At 42.9% G+C, this 27,533-nt stretch overlaps 1 protein-coding gene across 2 annotated transcripts in view; it reads right to left on the minus strand.

The window, feature by feature from the left end:
- BARD1 (BRCA1 associated RING domain 1) overlaps positions 1-27,533 on the minus strand; it is a 62,209-nt gene that overhangs the window by 13,450 nt on the left and 21,226 nt on the right. For both annotated transcript variants that reach the window (XM_073646631.1, XM_073646630.1), the window contains 3 exons: positions 12,976-13,955; positions 8,105-8,185; positions 5,912-6,084 (listed from right to left, as the gene is read on the minus strand). In XM_073646631.1, the coding sequence (XP_073502732.1) occupies positions 5,912-6,084; positions 8,105-8,185; positions 12,976-13,955 (1,234 nt within the window). The remainder of the gene's footprint in view (positions 1-5,911; positions 6,085-8,104; positions 8,186-12,975; positions 13,956-27,533) is intronic.

Consider the following 27,533-nt stretch of genomic DNA (forward strand, 5'->3'; position numbering starts at 1 on the left):
GCCAGGTACTCTTGTCTGATCTCACAATGTTCTCCTGGATGAATGAGTAAAATTTCCACAGACGCTGCCAAAATCTTCCCAGGAGAGTGGAAGCAGTCAGACGCAAAGAGAGGACTAACTCCATATTAATGCCTATGGATTCAGAATGGGAGATTATATAGCTCCTCTAGATGCCCTGATACTTTTCTCTATATAGTAAGGAGAACCCATCAGTATATAGAAAGTCTTGTGATTTAGGAAGATCTGACCATTTTGTTAATTTTGTACTAGGCAACAAATGATCATTATAGGTGTGAGGAACCAGTACTCCAAGTTGCATGAAGACCACCTCTGAGTGTCAGGCTGAGGACACAGATGCAGAGTACAGATGCAGTACATCCCCACCCCCTCTTTTTTTCTTTTTTTTTTAACCTCGGTCTAAACGATATTGGCATAAAACAAACCTTTCTTCTCAATTTCAGAGAGCGAAAAGGTGTTGGGATAAAGAACTGAATCACAGGTCCTTAAACATGAAGTACTTAATGCAAAGCTCCAATTTATCTGCAATAAGTAAATCCGGACACACACCTACCAGAATTTCATATCCCTAGAGAAAAGTGGAGAATGGAAACAGCTTTTGCTAATACTGCTCCTGCTGTGCATGAAAAGCAGGCAGGACAGTCCATTTCAGCTGAAGTGTTTATGAACAACTGTGAAATTGCAAAATGTGCAGATCTAATTTGTCAATGACTTGGCTGGCGGTGCCTAGGCCAGGGGGAGGCACAGGAATTGGAGACTGTACATGAAGAAAAGCTGCTATAAAAATATAAATTAGTTCTGTGCAGAAGATTAACTTAAGGGGAAAAAAAAATTAACTAGACCAGCGGGGCAATTAATAGGTCCAATGGTCCAGATCACATTTTCCATTTGCAGTTTGCTATCTTGCCTACACAGGGGGAAAGCTTTGAATGGAGGGGAAGGCAGTGGAACTGTGGAATCTCGGAGATTTCAGACTTGGCACCTGGAGAGGACACCTCCTTGTCTCTTAAGTCAAGATCTACACAGACAAACCTTTTCATTAAGAAAGCCAAGCGCTCCGAAAACACTAACATTATAAAATCCTATTAAGTGCTTAATTGAAACCTGCTGCAGAACAGACTTTACGCTGTCAGATTTACATAATTGTAGCAGCGTTGTAAGCGCTCGATGCTTCAAACTTCTGAGGATTGTGATCTAGATGTCAAGATTTTGCTTGTCGTCAATGCATGGCTTTCTGTCACTGTCAATATTATTAATGCTAAGAAACTACTGTAAGCGCAAAATGACTGTTCAAACAAAGCAAGGGTGCTCGGTGCACCATTTCCACCCTTTTGTTTCTGCTCTAAAGTAAGAGCTTTCAATTAAGGAAGAGGGAGGAGATCGATGCAAAACATGTATGTGGGAAGGTGCTCGGAATGGTTTCGCCACACCAAGGATGCATCAGGTGCCTGTGCTTTGTGTGACCAGTCATTTTGTACTGATAAATTCCTATTAACCCCAACATTAGAGTCACAGTCCCCTACTCACATGTGAAATCTGAACAGCCTTTTTACATAAAGGACCAAGTAAACTGTGGCAGCTTTACCTGTCCTGTGTTTTGCCAAAAGGCGAGAACAACCTCTTTGCGCTGACCTTACAGTCCCTATTCAACGTAAATCCATTTCCTTTGAAATAATGGTCAGAAATGAGTCATTCCACAAAGCGCTCTCTGCTTTCTGCAGGGCTTTATGGAAAGCTCTAATGGAGAAATTGAAAGTCCAACTTTCCTCAAATCTAAAGCTCGACAACAAGGTATATGGATGACATGTCAAAGAATCTTAAAAATGTGCGAATGGCTGATGAAAAAAAATGCATTTGATCAGGATGTTCTGAAAGACTTTAAGGTCAGTGGTGCGGAGATTTGACAACTCCAGCCTATCCGCATAATTGCGTGCTGGGTCTACTGCACAGAACAAGGCACTTTAGCTATGTATTTTATGCAGCGTTGCTTATATGGCTCCAAGAAAATTATTTTTGGATAACAGCTGCCACGATTGGGTGGGACAGAATTAGGTGTAATTATAAAAAATAAGTATGGGTCTACAGTTACAGAATTTGGGGCATTTTACCATGGCTTGGGTCAACACTGATAGACCATATACGGTTTTCTGATGGAGTAACTGGATGCATAGAGTTTAAAAGGGGAATCAAACACTGGACAGATTTTAAAAAATATATATATATATATATATATATATATATATATATTTTTAAGTGTCTTTTTAAGCATGGAAAAAAAAATCCACATCTGTTTATTTTCATGACCCATTCACTTAAATGGGTGACTCGGTCCACAACTGGGATGGTTGTCCTTGTGATGTTAGGGTGCAGGGTGTCAGTGCTTGATGTGGTGTACTTAGAAGGTGCTGGGCAGCCTAGCCTGATCTAATAGTATAGACGCTACCAATAGCCCAGCTGGTGGCACGGTAAGTCAGTAAGGTGAACTACAGAAGCCCCGCGTGACTAGCACCCTACAGAAGCCCCACGTGACTAGCACCCTACAGAAGCCCCGCGTGACTAGCACCCTACAGAAGCCTTTTCTGTGTGCACTTGTCACAGTAAGCAGCTATCCCTCACATGAGCGATAGACAAGCGAGTGGCTGTTCAGAACTCTACATGGTTCACATCTGGCATGTAAACAGTTACAAATTTTGGTAAAACAGCATTTGGTTTTTCAGATGCAGTTTTCATCTACACCTCAAGCACTATGTGCATATATATCTTTAGGGCTACACCTAGACTTTTTATAATAAGTCAGTCTTTTTTTCTAGAAAATACTCCAAAACATAGGCCAGGGCAAAGTGGTGACATACAGTATATCACATAACAAAAATTGCAACATTGCATCTAATAATTGTCAATGATACAGTGTTACGAACTGCATCCTAATGTGGCTGGATTTTTATTCACAGGTATCAAGCTGCACACGGTAAAGCCATAAAAAAATGCACTACGTTGCATTATAAATTGTAGCTTTAGGCGATGTGCCTCAATGAGTTTGACGCTGCGTATTTTCACTATGTTAAAAATGCAGCGTCTTACAGATCCAGCAAAGTAACATAGTTTTTAAGGTTGAAGGAAGACTAAGTCCATCTAGTTCAACCCATAGCCTAACATGTTGATTCAGAGGAAGGCAAAAAAAACCCATGAGGCAAACACCAAGCTCCACATTGGGGAAAAAAATTCCTTCCCGACTCCATACGACAATCAGACTTGTTCCCTGGATCAACGCCCTATCAAGGAATCTAGTATTTATAACCTGTAATATTATACTTTTCAAGAAAGGCATCCAGGCCCTTCTTAAATTTTAATAGTGAATCACTCATTACAACATCATGCGGCAGAGAGTTCCATAGTCTCACTGCTCTTACAGTAAAGAATCCCCGTCTGTGATTATGATTAAATCTTCTTTCCTCCAGACGTAGAAGATGCCCCCTTGTCCCCGTCTCAGAGTAAAAAGATCAGTAGAAAGGTCTTTGTACTGTCCCCTCATATACTTGTACATAGTAATAAGATCACCCCTAAGCCTTCTTTTTTCCACAGTAAATAACCCCAAGTGTAATAACCTGTCTTGGTATTGCAGACCCCCCAGTCCTCTAATAACCTTGGTCGCTCTTCTCTGCACCCGCTCTAGTTCAGCTATGTCTTTCTTATACACCGGAGACCAGAACTGTACACAGTATTCTAAGTGTGGTCGCACTAATGACTTGTATAGAGGTAAAATTATGTTCTCCTCCTGAGCATCTATGCCTCTTTTAATGCATCCCATTATTTTATTTGCCTTTGCAGCAGCTGCCTGACACTGGCCACTAAACGTGAGCTTGTCGTCCACCAATACACCCAGGTCTTTTTCAGTTACAGTTTTGCCCAGTGATTTACAATTAAGCATATAATTATACATTTTATTTCCTCTGCCCAAGTGCATTACCTTACATTTATCCCCATTAAAGCTCATTTGCCATTTATCAGCCCAAGGTTCTAGTTTACATAGATCTCCTGTAATATAAAACTGTCCTCCTCTGTGTTGATTACCCTGCAGAGTTTGGATGGGATTTATAGAAATCTGCCCACTTTTTTTTTTTTTTTTTTACAAAATTGACCTGCGGTGCGTTTTTCAAATTCACAACATGTCAATTTCTCTTGCGATTACACTGAGCTTTCTGTGCAGATTTTCCCCATAGACTTGCATTAGGTGTGGAGAATAAATATGCATCTTTAGTGCGTTACCGTGGCGGAAACGCATCAAAAACGCGTGTAATCCATGCATTACTTTATCAATCAAGTTTTCTCAAAGCCAAATACCGGGAAGCATAAAAAAAACAAAGCAGCTTTATATAAAACATGACACCAAAATTGCGTAAAAAATGCAATGAAAAAAAAAACTCAAGTAACCCAATAGGTGCAGAAAATCTGCATCATTAAAACACACCAAACGCTCAGTATAGGCACACGGCCTTAAACTATCTCTATCAGTTTACACAGATTAAAAACACGGTAAAAAAATAATAAAAATAATGATTAAAAGCACACATATCCTTAAAGATTATTTTCTGCAATGTCACTGCAATAGCAATGAATGAGGAATGGAGGCTTCATATCAAGTAAAAAGAGAAATGGACAATCGAAGAGATGTAAATATAGCAAAAATTGGAGATGAATATTATTTCATTTGTCTCTTCAAGTGTTCTAAAGTAACAAATGCACAGATCTCCAAAAATAATCCTACTTGTACTTTCATTGTTCCCATGGGTTTTAGTATTGCTTAATCTACATTTCCATTTTTACAGACCGCATTCTTTGACATATGGGGCTTACATTTAATACATCGTACATTATCTTGTTGATGTGCATCGCATAAAATACTACAAATTCATTAAGACAAGTCACAAAAGAATTTGTCCCCGTCGCTTCATTTGCATTAGTTTCTTCCACTTCCAGATTTTAGAAAAAAAAAGAAAAAAAAAAAAATCATAAAAATTACAATTTTAAATTATTTCTTTGCAAAGTGTATAAAAGCAAGGAAACAAAGAGAAAGCAGAAGCAGTGAGCTAGAGCCAGGCGGAGAGCTCTGCTCACTATTGCCTCGCAGTCACACTGCAGTGGAGTCTGCAGCAGCAGCCAAGTGGCAGCACACCAGCTGCATACCTAAGCAGCAGCTACAGGGCACACCGGCCGGCCACCGCCAGCAAATGACACCATGCTCCGAAATACGTGCCTGCTCATCTCCCTGATAATGAGGATGGGTCCCCCCCACATTAGCAATGGAAATCAATCATTCTCTAGAGAAAGCAAACACTGCAGGTGTTGGTAACTAAACCCACAGTGCTCCGCTCCATATCCTGCAATGTGATCACTACCATTATTACCTCTACGACAATACACAGTAGCTTCTGACAATTTTATGTTTGCGTTACATCAATTAAATGGGAGAAATAAAGTAATATGTGCAATACCATTGGGATTAGAAGACACAAAACTTCAAAGGAACAATAATCCTTTTCTTAGGTAACCCACTTAAGAATTTTGTATTTCACCGCTCCATCATCTTGCCGCAGAGACAAGCCTTCTTTTCAAGAGACAATTATGGTAAGAAACTAATGATTAAATCAATTTTTGTTCGGCGGTACTGTAAAAGTATGGAACAATTATGAATGCTTTCACGTCTTTTGACAACTTTAAAAACACGTTCTCTGATATAATTGCACAGAATGAAGCCTAATTATATGATAAGTATGGTGTCTTTAGTTACACGGGATTCTTGCCAGCTGTGCAAACTAGATCAATCCTACCTACTACAGCACTGACAACGCTACACAACCATACTGAAGAATTCAGAAAATGCTGCAATACGTACACCGCGTTTTGTAGCGCTCCATGCTGGAGAAGGAGCCGGACGATGGCGACGTGGCCATTTTTTACAGCATCATGAAGTGGTGTGTCGTTCTGATATCCGGTTGTATTCACTAGGGCCTCGTGTTGGAGCAGCAATTCTACCACATTTGTATGCCCGTGGTTACAAGCTTCATGCTATAAAAAAAATAAAGATTATAGAACATACTTATGTGTATATATATATATATATATATATATATATATATATATATATATATATATATATATATATATATATATATATATATATATATATATATATATATTTCATTTTATATACTCTGGATGTTGTTTCGCTTGTAGTGCATCAAGGGCACATATATACAGGGTGGTCCAAAAGTAGGTGGACAGAAAGTGTAATAAGGTTATGAAGGGGGAGATTTATCAAACATGGTGTAACGTGAAACTGGCTCAGTTGCCCTTAGCAACCAATCAGATTCCACTTTTCATTCCACAGACTCTTTGGAAAATGAAAGGTGGAATCTGATTGGTTGCCAAGGGGAACTGAGCCAGTTTCACAGATAGATCTCCCCCAAATCTGTTTTCTTTTCAGATAATACATAATGGCAAATAATTAAAATCCATTTTCTTTGATCGGTATTTAAACAGAGTATTGGAAATCTCAAAATGCTGAAACCATTAGAGCAAATTGGGTTGAAACATTTGGTACTCAAGCCCCAAAGAGACAAACTATTTACCGCATTCATGACAAATTCAATGCCACTGGCTCAATACTTAATGCTCCAAAAACTGGCCGACCCAAAACAGTCTGTACAGAAGATAATAAACAACTTGTTGCTGAAACATTTGTTCAGAGTCCAAAAAAGTCCACAGAAGAGCCTCTTTGGAATCGGGAATTTCACGAGCTTCTATCATGTGAATCCTGAAATCTATTGGGTGGAAAGCTTATCGTCCACGTCTAATTCATGGTTTATTGGAGGATGATCCAGACAGGCGGCTGCAATTTAGTGTTTGATAAATCTCCCCCTTCATAACCTTATTACACGTTCTGTCCACCTACTTTTGGACCACCCTATATGTATATGATAGACAGAGATATATAGATATATATATCTAGATCGATCTATCTATCTATATACATATATACATACATACACAAAGTGCCCTTGCTGCACCACATGCGAAACATCCACAGTAGGACAGTAGATTGGGATCAGGAGGGAAAAATTAGCTCTTTCGGGGCGGATTGAATCATGCATTGTTGTGCCTCTTTCCTTTATCCTTTCAGCATCTGCTTTCCAGGTGCTAATGTGACATCCTTCTGTGAGCCCTGCAGCCAATCATCAGCCACTTCTTTCAGACACAACTGTCATTTGGGGGAAGTGGATTTTTTGAAGATTGAAAGAAGTGCAAATTAGGATTAAGGGCAGTGTATGGATATTTTTTTCTGGCTTTTTTCTCCTATATGTCTGTATAGACTCCGAAAAAGTCAGCAAAAAGGGTGCACATTTTATATAATGCTGAAAAATAATCGGAATATTAAAGAATACTAAAGGCCTGTTCACACATTGGATTTATGGGGTTTTTTTTGAGCGGAGGTGAGCTTAAATAAATAAAGTGGTTAGCAAGGGGGTGGGGGAAGCATCAAAGAATCTACATATTAAAGGGAATCTATCACAAGGTATTTGCTAATCCATCTGAGAACAGTATAATGTAGGTGCAGAGACCGCGATTCCAATGATGTGTCACTTACTGGGCTGCTTGCTGCAGTTTTTATACGATCACAGTTTTATCTGCTGCAGATCTAGCCGTTCTCGGAATGCTGAGCTCTGTATAACCCCACCCACACGCCTGATTGGCAGCTTTCTGTATACACTGTGCATAGGCAGAAAGCTGCCAATCAGTGGTGCGGGTGGGGTTATACAGAGCTCATGAATATGGAGGACTACATGGCAGCAGATTTTCTTGTCCTCTAGTGATAAAATCATCTGTTTAACAGCAGGAGATTATCAAAACTACAGCCAGCAGCCCAGTAATTGACACATCGCCGTAATCAGGGTCTCGGTCTCTACATTATGCTTCTCTCAGATTAGGTGGTAAAAATCTGGTGTCAGATTCCCTTTAACGTAACCGAATGTTCAAATTTAAAAAATAAATAAATAAAAAAAAAATAAAAAAAATATGGCAAAGTTACCAAAGGTGTCCATCCAGCATGGTCTTTGACATTGGGGTTCGCTCCACTCTTGAGAAGTTCCTCCACGGCCGGCATGTCACCCTATGTGCAGGATAAAGAACGGTCAATCATTTACAGAACACAGCTTCAATATTTAGTAGCATGTGTGCAGCACAAATGTACTAAACTATTTACTCCGACAATACACAGAACATAGATACGCAATACTAAAAAAGGTAAGGTGCCGTCATTATTATTACAAGTGTAAAGATGCTTTCTGTACAGCTGCTAAACACTTTACACATGGAATGAATAGGATGCAATAAAAACAACAACACTTTTTCGAGTAGATTTGGGGCCTATAGTCAGCAGCCCTGTACCAGAATGACACTCCGGGGTGGACTCCACCAGAACAGACGGTGCAGGAAGGTTTGTTGTGTGCAGCATAATCCACAGACAGTGTAAGAAAAAGAACACAAGAATGCGATAGACAAGGGCGATGCAAGCGCCACGGAGAACAAAACTGGTGGTCGCTCAGCTGAGTAAAACAGCATTGTAGTGCACCGATGTATAGGTACATACTGTCAGCTTAGGAATGACGTCCTGCAAGGTCTGAAAGAATATTGTGCCAGATTGTAATCTAAAGCAGGTACAAGAAGCCCAACACTGCACACTGCCCCCTTCTGGCAGCGTTCCAGGGCATTGCATTATAAATAATTTCCTAGTATACAGTTGTTTAAAGTACCCCTATGACACAACCACTTCCCGTGATACCGCCCTAAACATGCATGTCCGGAGTGACAGACTTAGTTATTTCAGTAACCTATGTGTATAGCAGAATTAAATTGATAACATACACTATAGGAGGTATTTTTAATATTTGCCAAATGCAAGAATAATGAGAGAGAATGTTTTAAGGCATTTTTATTACTTACTGCAAAGTCAATAGTTTACATACACTAAGATTACTATGCCTTTAAACAATTCTGGACTGCCCATATGATAATGTCATGTGCTTGGAAGCTTCTGCAACATTTGAGTTAGAGACACACCTGTGGATGTATTTTAATGCACACCTGAAACACTGCTTCTTTGTGTAGCATCATGGGAAAGTCTAAAGAAATCAGCCAAGATATCAGGAAGAGAATTATGGACTTGCACAAGTCTGGCTCATCCTTGGGTACAATTTCAAGATACATTAAGGTGCCTCGTTCAACTGTACAAACAGTTATATGCAAGTACAAACAAAATGGGAATGTCCACCCATCATACCGCTCAGGAAGGAGACGGGTTCTGTGTCCCAGAGCTTTGGCCCAACATGTGCATATCAACCCAAGGACAAAAGCAAAAGACTGAAGATGATGGCAGAAGCTGGTAAGATTGTATCAATATCCACAGTGAAATGAGAACTGTATCAACATGAGCTGAAAGGCCACTCTGCCAGGAAGAAGCCATTACTACAAAAGAAAGATAAAAAAGCCAGATTACTGTTTGCAAATGCACACAGGAACAAAGACCTTAATTTTTGGAGACATGTCCTATGGTCTGATTAAACTAAAATTGAACTTCTTGGGCATAATGACCATTGTTACGTTTGGAGGAAAAAGGGAGAAACTTAGAAGCCTAAAAACACCATCCAAACTGTGAAACACGGGGGTGGCAGCATCATGTTGTGGGGTTGTTTTTCAGCAGGAGGGATTGGTGAACTTCACAAAATAGATGGCATCATGAGAAAAGAAGATTATGTGGCAATACTGAATCAACACCTCAAGACATCAGCCAGGAAGTTAAAGCTTGGGCGGAAATGGGTCTTCCAAATGGACAATGACCCGAAGCATACTGCCAAAATGGTAAAGTGGCTTAAGGATAACAAAGTCAATGTTTTGGAGTGGCCATCACAAAGCCCTGATCTCAATCCTATTGAAAATTTATGGGCAAAGCTGAAAAGGCAGGTGTGAGCAAGGAGATCTACAAACCTGGATCAGTTACACCAGTTGTCAGGAGGAATGGGCCCAAATTCCAACCAACTATTGTGAGAAGCTTGTGGAAGGATATCCCAAACGTTTGACCCAAGTCATTCAGTTTAAGGGCAATGGTACCAAATCGTACTGAAATGTATGTAAACTTTTGACTTTCCAGTAAGTAATAAAAATGCCTTAAAACATTCTCTCTCTCTCTCTCTCTCTCTCTCATTATTCTGGCACTTGGCAAGTATTAAAAATTATGGTAATTGTAATTGACCTAAAACGGGAAAGGTTTATTCTGATGTCATGTCAGATATTGAGAAAAACATGCATAGGTGTCTTTTTATATAGAGTATGTAAACTTCTGGTTTCAAATTGTATATGGCACAGCGTACGTGCATCTGCATAACTTGATACTTTAGGAGTGCCAGCCTTACTTTAGGTTTTTGTACAATGAGGAGTGCAGTCTCTCAAGGGCCGTACACCCTTATCACTCCCCAATCTTTTCCAAACAGGTTTTAATTTGAGCTAAAAATTGATCCCATCTCTTCCCCAGCATGATGCATAGTGTGTGTGCATATAAACTCATGTCCGAAAGTGTTGGCATCCTTGAAATTGTTCCAGGAAATTAAGTATTTCTCCCAGAAAATTATTGCAGTTACACATTTATTTCCTGTGTGTATTGGAACAAAAAAAAAAAAACAAAAATGGCAAATTGGACATAATTTCACACTAAATCCCAAAAATGTTTTCGTACATGTGTAGTAACAGTTGGATTCACGTATTCATTAATAGCAGTTTGCTGAGGCATAGTGTATGCATGTCTGTACATTGGCCACAACGTACGTGCACCTGCACATTACCTTAATGCTACAGGAGTGCTGGCCTTGTCTATCCTGGGGATGGGTGATAAATCCTAAAGATGGGAAAAGCCCTTTAAAGACCAAGATTTAGAACTTGTGGTTACGGGACTTTACACAGTAAACATACCCATCTGACATCCTGTGCATTCCCACATCTGAGCAATTACCGTAGCTTTATTTGTTCGCACAGTCCTCCGCCAACACATTTCTGATGATTGTGGTCTCAAAATAAAAAATTTACAAAATGTGTTTGTAAGCAGGAAGCCGGTATTTTTTGCAATGGAGTTATTTAGTTTTTTTATTTATTTTTTTTAGCCAGAAGCTAAATCTTGATTAAGAAACAGATTACTAAATGAAATGTCAAACTTTTGGAAATCAATTTGGAAATCGCAGTCTTCCAGGAAGCGTTCTTGTGGGCCAGGTTATCAACTTTCATTCATCTTTCTTGCACAGTTATTGTCAGTCACACAATAGCGGCAGATAGCTTAATTGCAGCAGCTTAAAATTTTTAGTATTCTCCTGGAGACTCCGACTAGTTCCAGACCAATTTTCTTAGCAATGGAGCATTTCCTGGAAAACGCACAATAATCAAGCGCAGCTCCCATTGCCTTCCAAAAGATTAAATTAGCTCAAATCAGACGCCAAAAATGGAACTAATAAGCATCCAAGAACGGTCATAAAACGTGATAACGATTGCTGCACATAAAAGAACTTTAGATCTGACAGCTGGGAATAACTACGGCGTTAAAGCTCTGCAATGAAAACTTCACCGGAGATTTTTATTTTAACCCATTGTAATCTGTGTAAACAAACAGATTCACATCTATAGCATCTCTGCAAATGAAGAGCTGAAGGCTCCCGGGAAAGAAAGCCTATCACATGTCATTGGGGTACTAAGGATGATTATATGACCTAAACATCAAAATAATAGCACACAGACGCTGCCATACAGCAAAGCTAAAAGTGTTGTCCACCTTCACTAAAAGTAAATCCCTGACTGCAGGCTACTATAAAGAAACAAACCACGCTTTACTCAACTTCCCTGGGTCCACGGGGGAGTCTCACCATTGCTTCCGGTGTTTGCCTTTCCTGCTGCGCCCCACTAAGAACCGCTAGAGATCATCGATTGGCCACCAAGCCATCGACATGACAACATGGCCATAGCCAAACCCAGATGCCAAGAGCAGCGACAGAACTGGCCGATGGACTCAGGGAAGGAGACTACAGAGAGATTGGTTTCTTTAGAATAGCCTGTAGTAGGGGGATAATTTTTTATGAAAAAGAGGACAACCCCTTTAAAAAGAGTAACTAAACTTTGTAAAGAATTTTTTTAGGTTTTAAAGAGGATGTCCACTACTTTTAAATTGATGGCCTTTCCTTAGGATAGGTCATCAATGTCTGATCAGCCGGGGTCCGACACCCCCCATCGATCAGCTGTTATCTTTAAGCCCTTTAATTCTGAGCAGATCACTGGGGGTCTGGGTCCTGGGGCCACCATCGTGTTTGCTCAAAGGACCTCTTAGAAGTGCTGTGTGTGTTCTTGGTCACCTGAGGTGTGCAGTCCTAAGAGGTCTTTTGAGCAATCGTGGGGGGCTCTGGACCCAATCACCAACCGATCTGCTCAGAATTAAAGGGCTTAAAACAAGTAATAGAGTATTATAGGACTGCATATTTTCATGTGTTTAAGTTGTAACCTCACAATACGACCTTACTACAATTGTATCCAGTCCCTGCAAACTTTGTAGCAAGCCACCAGAACAAAAGGGATTAGTGGTGCTCCTAGAGCATGGTCTAGACTGGAGGAAGATGAATCCTCTACCTGTGAGACAATGTTCATTTAAGACATGACAGATGTCTTAGGTGGATGTTCTCTCTGTTTGGAAGAGCAATATGACCCCCTTATTCTGGTGATAACTAGTGGCAAGAACCTTGTCACAGGTCTGAGTCACATGTCAGCAGAAGTCTAAAGCGAACCCTTAAGAGGTTATGCAACAGACAGTCTTCAGTCGGATCTGACACCCAGCCACAATTATTGTCAAAAAAAAAAACAAAATAAACATCTTACCTTTATGGAAGATACATGAAGCATTGTCTCACCCTTGTGGTTCTTCTTCATAAATGAGATAGTACTTGGGGATGTCTGAACGTTGGTTCCCAGTTGAGTCTTTCTTCTGCTATCTTTAGGAGAGAGAGGTGTAGAATTTGCCTCGACTCTTGGAGATTTTTGGACTTTCCTGAGGTCCCCAGTATCATCTTCTAACTTGGAATCATCAACAATCTTTGCTTTTCTTGGGAGTTTTATGGCACCAGAAACAGAGGAAGCAGTTGGGCAATCTTTGCGTTTTAGAGGAGTTTTAATTCTCTTGGTTCTTCCAGAAGAAATATTCTTTAGCTCTATATATGGTAACCACTTCTCACCACTGGGCTGCTCCTCCACAGATTCCTCCAGGTGACCAGTTTGTCCATTTTCTTGACTCAGATGGTGGTCTGTTTCTTGTCCAACGTCAGTATGAAGGACAGAATCCACAGATTCACTTTCTTTCAAGTTGTTGAGATCAGTAGTGTTTTTTTCCTCGTGATTTTCTAACCCCAGCTCTGTCTTTTCTGGGCTTTTTTTAATCAGTTCTTTACATTCATGATTGCTTTCTTGAATAAAGTCTTCAGGTGTATGAACTACATATGGTGGGCTGCAAAACGACACCGATCTACTGGATTCCTTGTTATCATTTTCCTTTAAGCTGTCAGTCCCAATACCCCATTTCTGGTTAATGTCTTCCAGCAGCTTCTTCTTTGATTTCCTGCGTTTCTTGGTCCTTTTTCTTCCAGGCTCCACATTGGGTGAAGAGGAGACAAATTCATAAGTCGACAACAATGGAGTCTGTTCGCGGCTTGGAGGAGGCTGTTGGCAGATTTCTTCACGTTCCAGCACATACCTCACCTTCCCTCTCCGGGGGCTAAACCACATCTTTATCTGCTTTTTCTTAGATTCACCTACTGTAGTGTTCTGTATGAGTGACGCATCTTGACATAAATCCATTTTATTTCCTGTAAGAGAAGTGAAAATTATAAGTCATTTTCAGCAGTTTATGTAAGCACCGTTAGTTTACAATAGAAGCAATTGTTTTGAAACGGTACTCTTTATAAATGGTGTTAAAATAGGGCACTCATGGGAATACACTTTACCTGCTCGGAGAGGTTGGTCTTGACTTCTCAATTTTCAATTGTGGTTCAAAAGAAAAAAAAAAAGCGGCAAGTACATGGTCCAAGACGGCGAGAAGGAGATGGGGAGGAACAGATTTTCATGTTTTGTTACAAGAAACTGTATGCACAATTATTTATTGTGCCTCATTTGGCATTCAATTTCTAGACAACTACGGGTTTTTTACCATGTGAAGATTGGGATTACACACCCAGATTTCTGACTAATCAGACTGATCTTACAGGTGATATTGTGCTCAAGTTATCCATTTACACCAAGAAACATTCTCATCTACTGTACCTAATCTGTTGTACTCGTCTTAAAATAGTACCTTCCTATTTGTTGTAGTGGTCTCCCAGATATTAGACAGACTTTTAAAGGACAGCAGATCAATTTAGTGGCAGATGTACACTTACCAGATTTGGTCAATCGGGACAGAACTTGAGTAGGTATCTGTACGCTAACGAAGGGCTGTGGAGTCGGTAAGCCGAACCTCCGACTCCTCAATTTCCACGACTCCGACTCCCTCATACATGGCTCATGTTTAAGTGATAAATTTACTGTAGCACAGATTCATCTCAGCTAAAAGTCTAGACCCTTAGATCAGGAATAGGACATTTCATAACATTCCCAAATTCTTATGAAAAAAATATTCCCCACAAACTGTATTGAACTACTGTACCCAATTTATTATATATTTTAGGAGATGAAGTCGGTCCATTTTATACTGCCTTCACAGCCCTGGTCTAACGGCACCCCTAAAGAGGTATTCCTATCTCCAAGATCCTATCCCAATATGTAGTAGGTGTAATAATAATATTAGTAAATATCTCCAATTAGAAATGTAGTATAGTTCTTTGGATTCGCAGTGTTGCTTACCCCATGTGCAGGGCATTGCAGTAGCTTAGGTATCCATGGTTACGACCACTTATATAGTGACTGTTCGCTAGCAGTCGTAACCATGGATACATATAAAAGGTTGAACAAAAGGGCCAATTTTGACAATGAATGATTGTTAACTATATGGATTAAACAAATGATTGTGTTTACTGATGCAGCTAGATGGCAAAAAAGACTATTGAGCATCAATACGCAGAATCAAATACCTTAACATTACACTTTGCAAGATAGAAATAACCCTTTAAATGAAAACAATTAAAAAGTAAAGATTACCATGGCTCAGTTTTTGGATGAAAACCAAAAACAGAAAAGGATGAGAAACCAGCACAGTAGAAAATTTAGGTTAAAGAATTATAAATTATTATTTAAATAGTCAACGTGATGGGGAAAAAAAACAAAAAACAAAACAAAAAAAAAAACACATGCAAGGGAAAAAAAAAAAAGCATGTAAATAGTCTCTTAAATGTTTTGGACTACTAGGAGTCCTTAGTCATAGTGTCACGGGGTGTATCAGGTGTGACAGACAGTCGCTCTGGAGCTGGCTGTAGTAGGTCACTGCGCTTGGCATTGCAGAAGACTTCTTGAATCCCTCATCTCTGTAGTATTGTTACATCCTTCTTCCTTTAGGACCCAGCAGCGACCTCCACCTTCTGCTGCTGATTGACACACCCTTGCTTGGTAGTTAAATAGTCTCAGTTTCTCCAGAAAGTTGCCAGTGATAGTTCTATGTACCTCTGTGTAGGCTTGGAGCACTAGCAGTTGGCTAGTTTCTGCTCTTGTGCCCCTGGAGGACAGTAGGCGTTCTCTCTCTGGTGTCTGCTCAAGCTAAGTATCCCCTTTGTTTGTCTACCTTGTTGTCTTTAGTTTGTAGTGGGGCTTGACTAGTGCTCACCCTGTCCCCTCCCTATCAAGGGCCAAGCTCTATGGACATTCAGGGCTTAGGTTCCTGCTGTCGATACGTGTGGAAAGTGTATAGGGATGGTAGGGTAGGCAGAGTGATATCAGATCTGCCCAGGGGTCTCCACTCCCCCTTTCCCTAGTGTTTGGGCTTCCTCCCCCTCTTCCCTTCGTGTTGCACTTAGCATTTCTATGTGTCACGTAAGGTGCATGAAAAACTAAGTTACAATTTCTAGGACTAAGGACTCCTAGTAGTCCGCATGCTTTTTTCCCTTGCATGTTTTTAATTTTTTGCATCATGTTTATTACATAAAGAATTTAGAATTCTTTAACCTAAATTTCTACGGCGCTGGATTCCCATCCTTTTCTATTTGGTTTTCATCCACCTGAGGACACCGGCCCTGGCTCCTTCTGAGCATCATTTTAAGGATATTCGAATCTCTGTATGGGATGGTGAGCTGATACATTTTTCCTTATATTTTCTTTTTGTGGATACCGTTACGTTAAATCAAAATAGATGGAAACATATCCTTTAACATGACAATGTCCAACTCTGCCTTCGCTAAAGTGAGCATTGCTGCTTTATTAATTCGCATACAGTATATAATAGCATATATTGCCCCCCCAAAAAAAGTTTGTGATTGCAAAAACACAAAATGAAGAAGTCACTGTAGGGTAGGTGGACATTTCTTTTTTTTTAGGCAGGCACGCTCCGCAACACAAACTCTAAAATGGATTGAACAGATGCACTGCAAAGTAAAAAGGACTTGCCGAACATAGGGCTCTGACTTTTCAGCTTCTTTTATCCAATTCAGGTTTCCAAACACATAACAGTTAAAAGGAGTGACCTGACCATTGATCAGGTGGCTTCCACTTGGATGCCACTCACTAATTTAATCGATACAAGTTAAAAGAAAAAAAAAAAAAAAATACTGCACAGATGCCACTCGTCCGAGCAAAATATAATATAATATTATACACACACACACACACACACACACACACAGCTCAAAAAAATAAAGGGAACACTTAAACAACAGAATATAACTCCAAGTAAATCAAACTTCTGTGTAATCAAACTGTCCACTTAGGAAGCAACACTGATTGACAATCAATTTCACATGCTGCTGTGCAAATGGAATAGACAATAGATGGAAATTATTGGCAATTATCAAGACACACTGAATAAAGAAGTGGTTCTGCAGGTGGGGACCACAGACCACATCTCAGTACCAATGCTTTCTGGCTGATGTTTTGGTCACTTTTGAATGTTGGTTGTGTTTTCACACTCGTGGTAGCATGAGACGGACTCTACAACCCACAGAAGTTGCTTAGATAGTGCAGCTCATCCAGGATGGCACATCAATGCGAGCTGTGGCAAGGTTTGCTGTGTCTGTCAGCGTAGTGTCCAGAGGCTGGAGGCGCTACCAGGAGACAGGCCAGTACACCAGGAGACGTGGAGGGGGCTGTAGGAGGGCAACAAACCAGCAGCAGGACCGCTACCTCTACCTTTGTGCAAGGAGGAACAGAAGGAGCACTGCCAGAGCCCTGCAAAATGACCTCCAGCAGGCCACAAATGTGCATGTATCTGCACAAACGGTTAGAAACCGACTCCATGAGGGTGGTATGAGGGCCCGACGTCCACAGATGGGGGTTGTGCTCACAGCCCAACACCGTGCAGTACGCTTGGCATTTGCCACAGAACACCAGGATTGGCAAAGTCGCCACTGGCGCCCTGTGCTCTTCACAGATGAAAGCAGGTTCACACTGAGCACATGTGACAGACGTGACAGAGTCTGGAGACGCCGTGGAGAGCGATCTGCCTGCAACATCCTTCAGCATGACCAGTTTGGCAGTGGGTCAGTAATGGTGTGGGGTGGCATTTCTTTGGAGGGCCGCACAGCTCTCCATGTGCTTGCCAGAGGTAGCCTGACTGCCATTAGGTGCCAAGATGAAATCCACAGACCCTTTATAAGACCATATGCTGGTGCGGTTGGCCCTGGGTTCCCCCTAATGCACGACAATGCCAGACCTCATGTGGCTGGAGTGTGTCAGCAGTTCCTGCAAGATGAAGGCATTGAAGCTATGGACTGGCCCGCCCGTTCCCCAGACCTGAATCCGATTGAGCACATCTGGGACATCATGTCTCGCTCCATCCACCAATGTCACTTTGCACCACAGACTGTCCAGGAGTTGGTGGATGCTTTAGTCCAGGTCTGGGAGGAGATCCCACAGGAGACCATCCGCAACCTCATCAGGAGCATGCCCAGGCATTGTAGGGAGGTTATACAGGCACGTGGAGGCCACACACAATACTGAGCCTCATTTTGACTTGTTTTAAGGACATTACATCAAAGTTGGATCAGCCTGTAGTGTGTTTTTCCACTTTAATTTAAGGGGTGACTCCAAATCCAGGCCTCCATTGGTTAATAAATTTGATTTCCACTGATGATTTTTGTGCGATTTTGTCGTCAGCACATTCAACTTTGTACAGAACAAAGTATTCAATGAGAATATTTCATTCAGATCTAGAATGCGTTTGAGTGTTCCCTTTATTTTTTTGAGCAGTGTAATATAAATATATATATATATATATATATATATATATATATATATATATATATATATATATATATATATATATATATATATATATATATATATATATATATATATATATATATATATATATATACATATACATATACACACACACTCACACACACATATACACACACAGGGCGGTCCAAAAGTAGGTGGACAGAAAGTGCTGAGATAATCTTATGAATGTTCCCCTGCTGTGTACTGTGTAATGGCTGTGTCTGACCGTACAGGAACATGGTCTGATCATACCACAGCTCCTGGGCAGGGGAGGAAGAAAGAGTATACAGACATTACAGGATGGGATCACAGCTGATTCTTTATTTGAAAGAAAAACATTGTTTAAAAACAGGCAGGGAAAGGTTTTACCTCACAGAAAGAATCAGCTGTGATCCCCTGCTATAATATCTGTATACTCTTTTGCTCGCCCCCCTCGCCTGCCTAGGAGCTGTGGTATGATCAGACCATGTTCCTGCACGGTCAGACGCAGCCATTACACAGTACACAGCAGGGAAACATTTATAAGATTATCTCAGCACATGAACATTCTTTTACACTTCTGTCCACCAACTTTTGGACCACCCTGTATGTATGTATGTATGTATGTATGTATGTATGTATGTATGTATGTATGTATGTATGTATGCATGCATGCATGCATGTGTGTGTAAAAATAGTACATTCACACTGAAGGCATCAAAACTGTGAATTAACACATGTGGAATTATATAACAAAAAAGTGTGAAACAACTGAAAATATGTCTTATATTCTAGGTTCTTCAAAGTAGCCACCTTTTGCTTTGATGACCGCTTTGCACACTCTTGGCATTCTCTTGATGAGCTTCAAGAGGTAGTCACCGGAAATGGTCTTCCAACAATCTTGAAGGAGTTCCCAGAGATGCTTAGCACTTGTTGGCCCTTTTGCCTTCACTCTGCGGTCCAGCTCACCCCAAACCATCTCGATTGGGTTCAGGTCTGGTGACTGTGGAGGCCAGGTCATCTGGCGTAGCACCCCATCGCTCTCCTTCTAGGTCAAATAGCCCTTACACAGCCTGGAGGTGTGTTTGGGGTCATTGTCCGTTGAAAAATAAATGATGGTCCAACTAAAACAAAACCGGATGGAATAGCATGCCGCTGCAAGATGCTGTGGTAGCCATGCTGGATCAGTATGCCTTCAATTTTGAATAAATCCCCAACAGTGTCACCAGCAAAGCACCCCCACACCATCACACCTCCTCCTCCATGCTTCACGGTGGGAACCAGGCATGTAGAGTCCATCTGTTCACCTTTTCTGCGTTGCACAAAGACACGGTGGTTGGAACAAAAGATCTCAAATTTGGACTCATCAGACCAAAGCACAGATTTCCACTGGTCTAATGTCCATTCCTTGTGTTCTTTAGCCCAAACAAGTCTCTTCTGCTTGTTGCCTGTCCTTAGCAGTGGTTTCCTAGCAGCTATTTTACCATGAAGGCCTGCTGCATAAAGTCTCCTCTTAACAGTTGTTGAAGAGATGTGTCTGCTGCTAGAACTCTGTATGGCATTGACCTGGTCTCTAATCTGAGCTGCTGTTAAGCCCATGTCTCACATAGCGATATCGCTAGCGAGATCGCTGCTGTGTCACGGTTTTGGTGACTCACCAGCGACCTCACCAACGATGTCGCTGTGTGTGACACTTTGCAACGATCAGGCCCCTGCTGTGAGGTCGCTGATCGTTGCAAAGTGTCCTGGACCATTTTTTGGTCGTTGGCCTCCCGCTGGCCAGCACACATCGCTGTGTGTGACCAGCGGGACCAACGATCTGGCTGGTAACTATGGTAAACATCGGGTTACTAGGGGCACGCGCGCACTTAGTAACCCGCTGTTTACCATGGATACCACTCTGCTACGGTGCGCGGAGGCTCCCGCGCACCGTAGCAGAGTGGTATCCATGGTAAACAGCAGGTTACTAGGGGCACACGCGCACTTAGTAACCGATGTTTACCATAGTTACCAGCCTGCTCCTGCTTGCAGCAGGCTGGTAACGGGAGCAGGACATCGTGGAACGATTCTTTCCACGATATCGCTGCTCCCCTGATCGCTGGTGAGCCTGCCTGTTTGACAGCTCACCAGCGATGTATTAGCGATGCAGCAACGATCCCTGACAGGTCGTATCGTTGTCGGGATCGCTGCTGCATCGCTTAGTGTGACGGGGCCTTTAACCTGCGATTTCTGAGGCTGGTGACTCGGATAAACTTATCCTCAGAAGCAGAGGTGACTCTTGGTCTCCCTTTCCTGGGGCGGTCCTCATGTGAGCCAGTTTCTTTGTATCGCTTGATGGTTTTTGCAACTGGACTTGGGGACACATTCAAAGTTTGCCCAATTTTTCGGACTGACTGACCTTCATTTCTTAAAGTAATGATGGCCACTCGTTTTTCTTTACTTAGAATTTGTATTATGGCAAGAAAAAAGCAGCTAACAGTCTATTCAGTAGGACTATCAGCTGTGTATCCACCTGACTTTTGCACAACACAATTGATGGTCCCAACCCCATTTATAAGGCAAGAAATCCCACTTATTAAACCTGACAGGGCACACCTGTGAAGTGAAAACCATTTCCGGTGACTACCTCTTGAAGCTCATCAAGAAAATGCCAAGAGTGTGCAAAGCAGTCAAAGCAAAAGGTGGCTACTTTGAAGAACCTAGAATATAAGGCATATTTTCAGTTGTTTCACACTTTTTTGTTTAGCATATAATTCCACATGTGTTAATTCATAGTTTTGATGCCTTCAGTGTGAATGTACAATTTTCAGTCATGAAAATACAGAAAAATCTTTAAATGAGGTGTGTCCAAACTTTTGGTCTGTACTAATATATATATATATATATATTATATATATATATATATATATTATATATATATATATATATATATTATATATTATATATATATATTATATATTATATATATATATATATATATATATATATATATATATATATATATATATATATACACATACATACTTTTTTTATATAATTCTAAGCAAAAAGTGGGTAAAAAAAACAAACAAGAAAAGCAAACAACAACAAAAACGTATGTATCAAACATCAGGAGTTTCTAATATACTGCAGTGACGTTGCAGGGCCCCCACCCTGCATGTGCTGCTGTCCATGCAAGGAATAATGCTGGGTCTGCTCGATCACTTGGCTGCGTCTCCTGGTAAGTCAAGGTCTCAGCACAGACCAGAAGGACACTATCTGCCAGGACAAGACGCTCGCTGATGGCAGGGGAGCTGCTGGCTCTATAAGGACCCACATCAGCTGTTATTGTAAGAAATGTATTAATTTTTAAATACATATTTTGGCCAGATATGTGAGCACCAGTAACAGTAAAAACTGGGCTGTAATCAAATATTTATATTGTTATACAGAATATTCCAGTGTCTCTTGTGACCTTCCGAAAATGCTGCAAAATTAATACGCTTGCAGGAAGTTTAAAAACAGTTTACTAGTGTTGAGCGAGCACTAAAATGCTCGGGTGCTCGAAGCTCGGGCCGAGCTCACTGTGATACTCGGGTGCTCGACCCGAGCAACGAGCCCAATGTTAGTCTATGGGAGACCCGAGCATTTTTGCGGCGGCACCCCCGGCAGTCTATAGAAAGCCTAAAAAGTGCCCAAAACGATAGTGACAGTGCTCAAATGACATGGGGATCGCCCCAGGAAGCATTTCTGACCCCCAGGTCACTGTTGTCAACAACGTGGTCAGAGGTATTAAGCCACTTTTACAGGCTCACAATAAAACGTTCAAAAATGAAAGTGAAACTGTTTTCCTGTGAAATATGTTAAGGAATTTCTTTTCCAGGGTAAAGACTTGTGTATAAGGTAAAATAACCAAAAACAAAAATACTCCTCCACACCTTGGGCTATGTTCACAAGTAGCATTTTTTATGCGTTTTTGCACTTTTGTATTGCTTTCAACAGTGACAAATGCATTCACCGGGAAATGTCATTTTAACATTTTACAACCTTATCTGGCCATGTGCTGTGTGACACATGCATACAGTGCTGAAAAGACATGGGGACAGCATGGGGAAGACTCCTGGAACCATCTCTGACTCCCAGGTCACTGCAAAAAGTGTGCCCATCAGAAGTCAGCCTTGCCGCATCAGAAGATGCAGACTTGCAACTATCCCCGTGCAAGTCCTTGTCCCAGGGCAGTGTTCAATTGTACCTCCATTTCTTGCAATGCAAGCGCAAGTATGCAGCCTGCCACCCCCAGGCTGCAATACCATACTGCTAGCTTACTTGCACTTGAAATTGGGCCTTTTAGGCATGTGGAGGCCGAAGCTGGCCACTACCTCATGGCTGCTTGGGCAGCGAGGTATCCATACTCAGTCCACAGCCGCCCGACGGCTGGGTGTCCACGCTCGGTCCCCAGCCGCCCCGCGGCCGGGTGTCCACACACGGTCCCCAGCCGCCCCTATTTCTCCAAACATCCCCACACACTTCTTAGACTGGCCTGTTTTAGAGCAGCATTGGACGAGCCCACCAGAGAACTACACTCCTCCGGTGGGCCCTGGCTTCTCCATCAGGGGAGTTGAGAGTGCCAAGGTGAGGAGCATGAAGAGGATGATAGAAGTTAGCATCTGCTTTGTTTTCAAGGAATGCAAGCGCATGTATGTAGTAGCGGCTAGGCCTGAGGTGGTCAGCGTATTTGCGCATATCCTACCTCCTCTGAGGATTGCTGGATGTTTTCCTGCTACTATCCCAGTTCTACGACTCCCGTTAAAACAAAGCTTCAGGTGATAAATGATGGATGAGGTGGTGGCAAAGGAGAAAGAGCAGGAGGAACAGAGACCAGTCACATCAATATCAGGCCAGTCAACCACATATGTCTTGTAGGATGTTTCTGTAACAAAAGGAGTGGTTCGGCTACACAGTTATATTGCATACAGTGAGTGCAATGCCTACCAAAAATTTTGAGGCACTCCAATGCCCCTTGGAAGTGACATGGAGGTCAGAGGACCTTAACTAAACCTTTTTTTCCCATTTATAGCAACTGGGTCTCCTGTACACTGTTGGCCTAAGCAGTGAATGGAAGGCTTTCCAAAAATTATGAGGAACTGCAATGCCCCTTGAAACAGACGTGGATTACAGCATACTAAAAACCTTCTACCCATTATTGGGGAGTGTCTCTCCCTTAGTTTTCGCCTTTGCATTGAAAAGCAAAAGCTGACTAAAATTAGGAGGAAATGAAATGCCCGTTGGAAGACTCGTGGAGGTTAGAGGTAATTAAAAACAACATTTCAATGCCCCTTGGAAGAGCTGTGGAGTTCAAAGTGGCTTAAGAAGACGCTTTTAATGCCCCTTTGAAGAGACGTGAAGGTCCCAGTAGCTTAACAAGATGCTTTTAATGCCCCTCGGTAAAGTGGTGGAGGTCCCAGTAGCTTAACAAGACGCTTTTAATGCCCCTTACAAGAGACGTGGAGGTCAGAGTGATATAACAAGACGCTTTTTATGCCCCTTACAAGAGCCATACAGTTCAGCATCTTAAAATTATTCCCACTATTGGGGAGTGGGTCTCCCACAGTCTTTGCTGGAAGGAACTTTCAATAATAGCAACACGGACCACGGTCACCCTGGTGGTATAGTGGTGGTGGAGGCTGAGGATAAGGAGAAGAACATAAAACATCCGAAATGAGGAAGCGTATACCCCATGTGTGGGTGTGAAGCGGTGCATGTGAATACACCTCCCGAAATAACACAGTGGATTTGACTTTATGTTACTCTGCTGTCATTTGGTGGTGATGAGAAGTCTGGCCCAATCCAGCCCTTGTTCATTTGATAAGGGTCAGCTTGTCAGCATTGTCAGTTGACAGGCGAGTGCGCTTATCTGTTATAATTCCTCCAGCGGCACTAAAAACACGCTCCGATAACACGCTAGCAGCAGGGTAGGCCAGGACCTCCAAGGCGTACATAGCGAGTTCATTCCAAGTGTCCAGCTTGGATACCCAATAATTAAAAGGCACAGAGGAATCACGGAGGACGCTGGTACGGTCGGCAAGGTACTCCCTCACCATCTTTTGAAACTTTCCACTCCTTGTGAGAGTACCCCGCGCCTCAGGGTCTGTCCGAAGGGAGGGTCTGAGAAAACTGTCCCTCCGCTGGATTGGAGTTGCATCTCTCTCGCATGTACGCCTTGGTTGGGCAACAACGAACTGTGACCTCTGCCGCTAGCGTGTTCAGATGGGAACTTTAACAGTTCTGCAGCAAGGGCCTTTTGGTACTGGCCCATTTTTGTAGACCTCTCCACCTCAGGAATAAGAGGGTGAAAGTTCTCCTTGTAGCGGGGGTCTAAAAGTGTCACCAACCAGTAATGACTGTCACCCAACATTTTGACAACGCGAGGGTCACGGTTAAGGCAGCGTAACAAAGTCAGCCATGCGTGCCAGACTGGTAACGGGCAAGATTTCCGTGTCCTCACCAAGATGACGACTGACCATGCTCTCCTCCTCCTCCTCCCTGTCCAAAGGCCACCCACGCTGAACCGACGGTATGACACTTGCACAGGTACTACCGTCCACAGCGCATGATACCAGCTCCTGTTCTTCCTCCTCTCCCTCATCGTCCCCCAATGCACGTTGGGATGAGATCAGGCTGGGCTGTGTGTAATTGCCCACTACGGCTTCTTGATCCATCTCATCATACTCTGGCTGCAATGCCTCCTCTTTAATTCTCTGCAGAGAGCGTTGCAAAAGACAGACAAGTGGGATGCTGACACTAATGATGGCGTCATCGCCACTCACCATCTTGGTGGCCTCCTCAAAGTTTGTCAGGATGGTACATATATCAGCCATCCAGGTCCACTCCTGAGGTCTTATGTGTGGAGTCTGACCAGAATATCGAAGGCCTTGTTGCAGCTGGTACTCCACAACTGCGCTCTTCTGCTCACAAATCCTTTGCAACATGTGGAGGGTAGAGTTCCAACGTGTGGGGACATCACACACCAGTCGGTGTGCCGGAAGCTGCAAACGGTGCTGCAACACAGCAAGGGTGGCGGAAGCTGTAGTCGACTTGCGAAAATGAGCTGACAGGCGGCGCACTTTCACAAGCAGATCTGGCAACTCGGGGTATGATTTAAGAAAAAGCTGAACCACGAGGTTAAGCACATGAGCCAGGCATGGTACATGTGTGATCTCGCCTTGCCTCAGAGCCGCCACCAGGTTACGGCCATTGTCACACACGACCATGCCTGGATGTAGGTTCAGCGGTCTCAGCCACAGATCTGCCTGCTCTTTCACAGCTGTCCACAACTTACAAGCAGTGTGAGGTTTATCACCTAAGCTTATGAGTTTCAGCACAGCCTGTTGCCACTTGGCTGGGGCAGTACTGCAGTGCTTCCAGCTTGTAACTGATGTGGTGATATCGGAGTTGGAGGCTGAACATGAGGAGGATGATACGCAGGAGCTGTACACTGTGGGGGCAACTCTGACTGACATAGGGCCCGCAATCCTCGGTGTGGGGAGGATGTGTTCCGTCCCAAGGTCCGACTGGGTCCCGGCTTCCACTATGTTTACCCAGTGTGCCGTCAGGGAGATGTACCATCCCTCGTCACAAGCACTTGTCCACGTGTCCGTTGGACTCTCCCAGTAACTGCGTTGTTGAGGGCACGGCAGATGTTTTGGGACACGTGCTTGTGTAGTGCGGGGATGGCACACGGGGCAAAATAGTGTCGGCTGGGGACAGAGAACCTTATGGCGGTGGCTGTCCCTTGGTAGCGGAAGGATTCAGTCTCCAGCCTAAAAGGCAGCATTTCCAACGCAAGCAGTCGTGAAATGTGCGAAATTAGGACTGTGGCCTATGGGGCGTTAGCTGCGAATTTCCGCTTTCGTTCAAAGGTCTGGGATATGGACAATTGAACGCTGCGGCGGGACGTGGACGTTGATGCTGCTTCTTGAGAAACCGCCATAACAAGTGAAGACAGAGGAGGGGGCATCTTTACATGCACTATGGACAGGGGATTGCCTTGCACACACAACAGCGGAAGAAGCAGTGGTGACACCCGCTGACACTGGTCGTGGATCCTGGGTTTCGCCCCACAAAGTCGGGTGCTTTGCTGCCATGTGCCTGATCATGCTGGTGGTGGTCAGGCTGGTAGTTTTGTCACCCCTGCTGATGCTGGCATGGAAGGTGGTACAAATGGCCTTTTTGCTGTTATCAGCAGAGTCTTTAAAAAAAATTCCAGACTCTGTAAGACCTACCGCTTGTACTGGCAACGTCCCTCGTGTTGGTGTTACGGGGAACGGTTGCCCGCCTTCTGTCTGCGGCCACCACACTGCTTCTTCCTGCCTGTTGGGTACTCTGCCTCCCTCCCCCTGTGTGCTGCTGGCCTCACTCTGCATGTCCTCCTGCCACGTTGGGTCAGTTACTAGATCATCCACCACCTCCTCCTCTTCCACTTCTGCACCACGGTCCTTCTCCTCACTTCCTGGCAATTGTGTCTCGTCATCGTCCACCTCTTGTGACAAATTGCCAGCGTCGACTTCCTGTGGTCGTGGCTGTTCAAATATTTGGGCATCGCTACATGGGATCTCCTCTTCCACCACTTCAAAGGGAGCAGGCGAGGGGCACAAATATGGAAATGGACCAGTGAACAGCTCTTCAGAGTGTCCAAGTGTGGGATCAATTGCTGTCTGACGACACTCGGCATGGTGGGAGGAAGGAGCATCAGGGTGAGGAGGAGTATGCGGTCGAGACTCACGGCTACTAAGAGTTGACCGTGTGGAAGACAGGCCGGAGGTGGTGGTGCCCAGGTAACTGGAAGTATTGTCTGCTATCCAATTAATAACCTGTTCACACTGATCAGTTCACAATACTGGTGTTGTTCTGTGCTTCCCTAGTAATTAGGTCAAGAAGTGGGAGCGAGAAGATGTGGCTGTTGGTTGTGGCACATTTTCACCTTGGCCACGGCCCCGTCCTCTGCATGCACCATCACCAGAACGTCCAGTTCCACGTCCCTTGCCACACGCCTTGCCCATTGTAAAGGA

Source organism: Phyllobates terribilis, unplaced genomic scaffold (assembly GCF_046119375.1).
Source record: "Phyllobates terribilis strain yellow unplaced genomic scaffold, ASM4611937v1 Scaffold_9__5_contigs__length_417890890, whole genome shotgun sequence".
Taxonomy (NCBI): Eukaryota; Metazoa; Chordata; class Amphibia; order Anura; family Dendrobatidae; genus Phyllobates; species Phyllobates terribilis.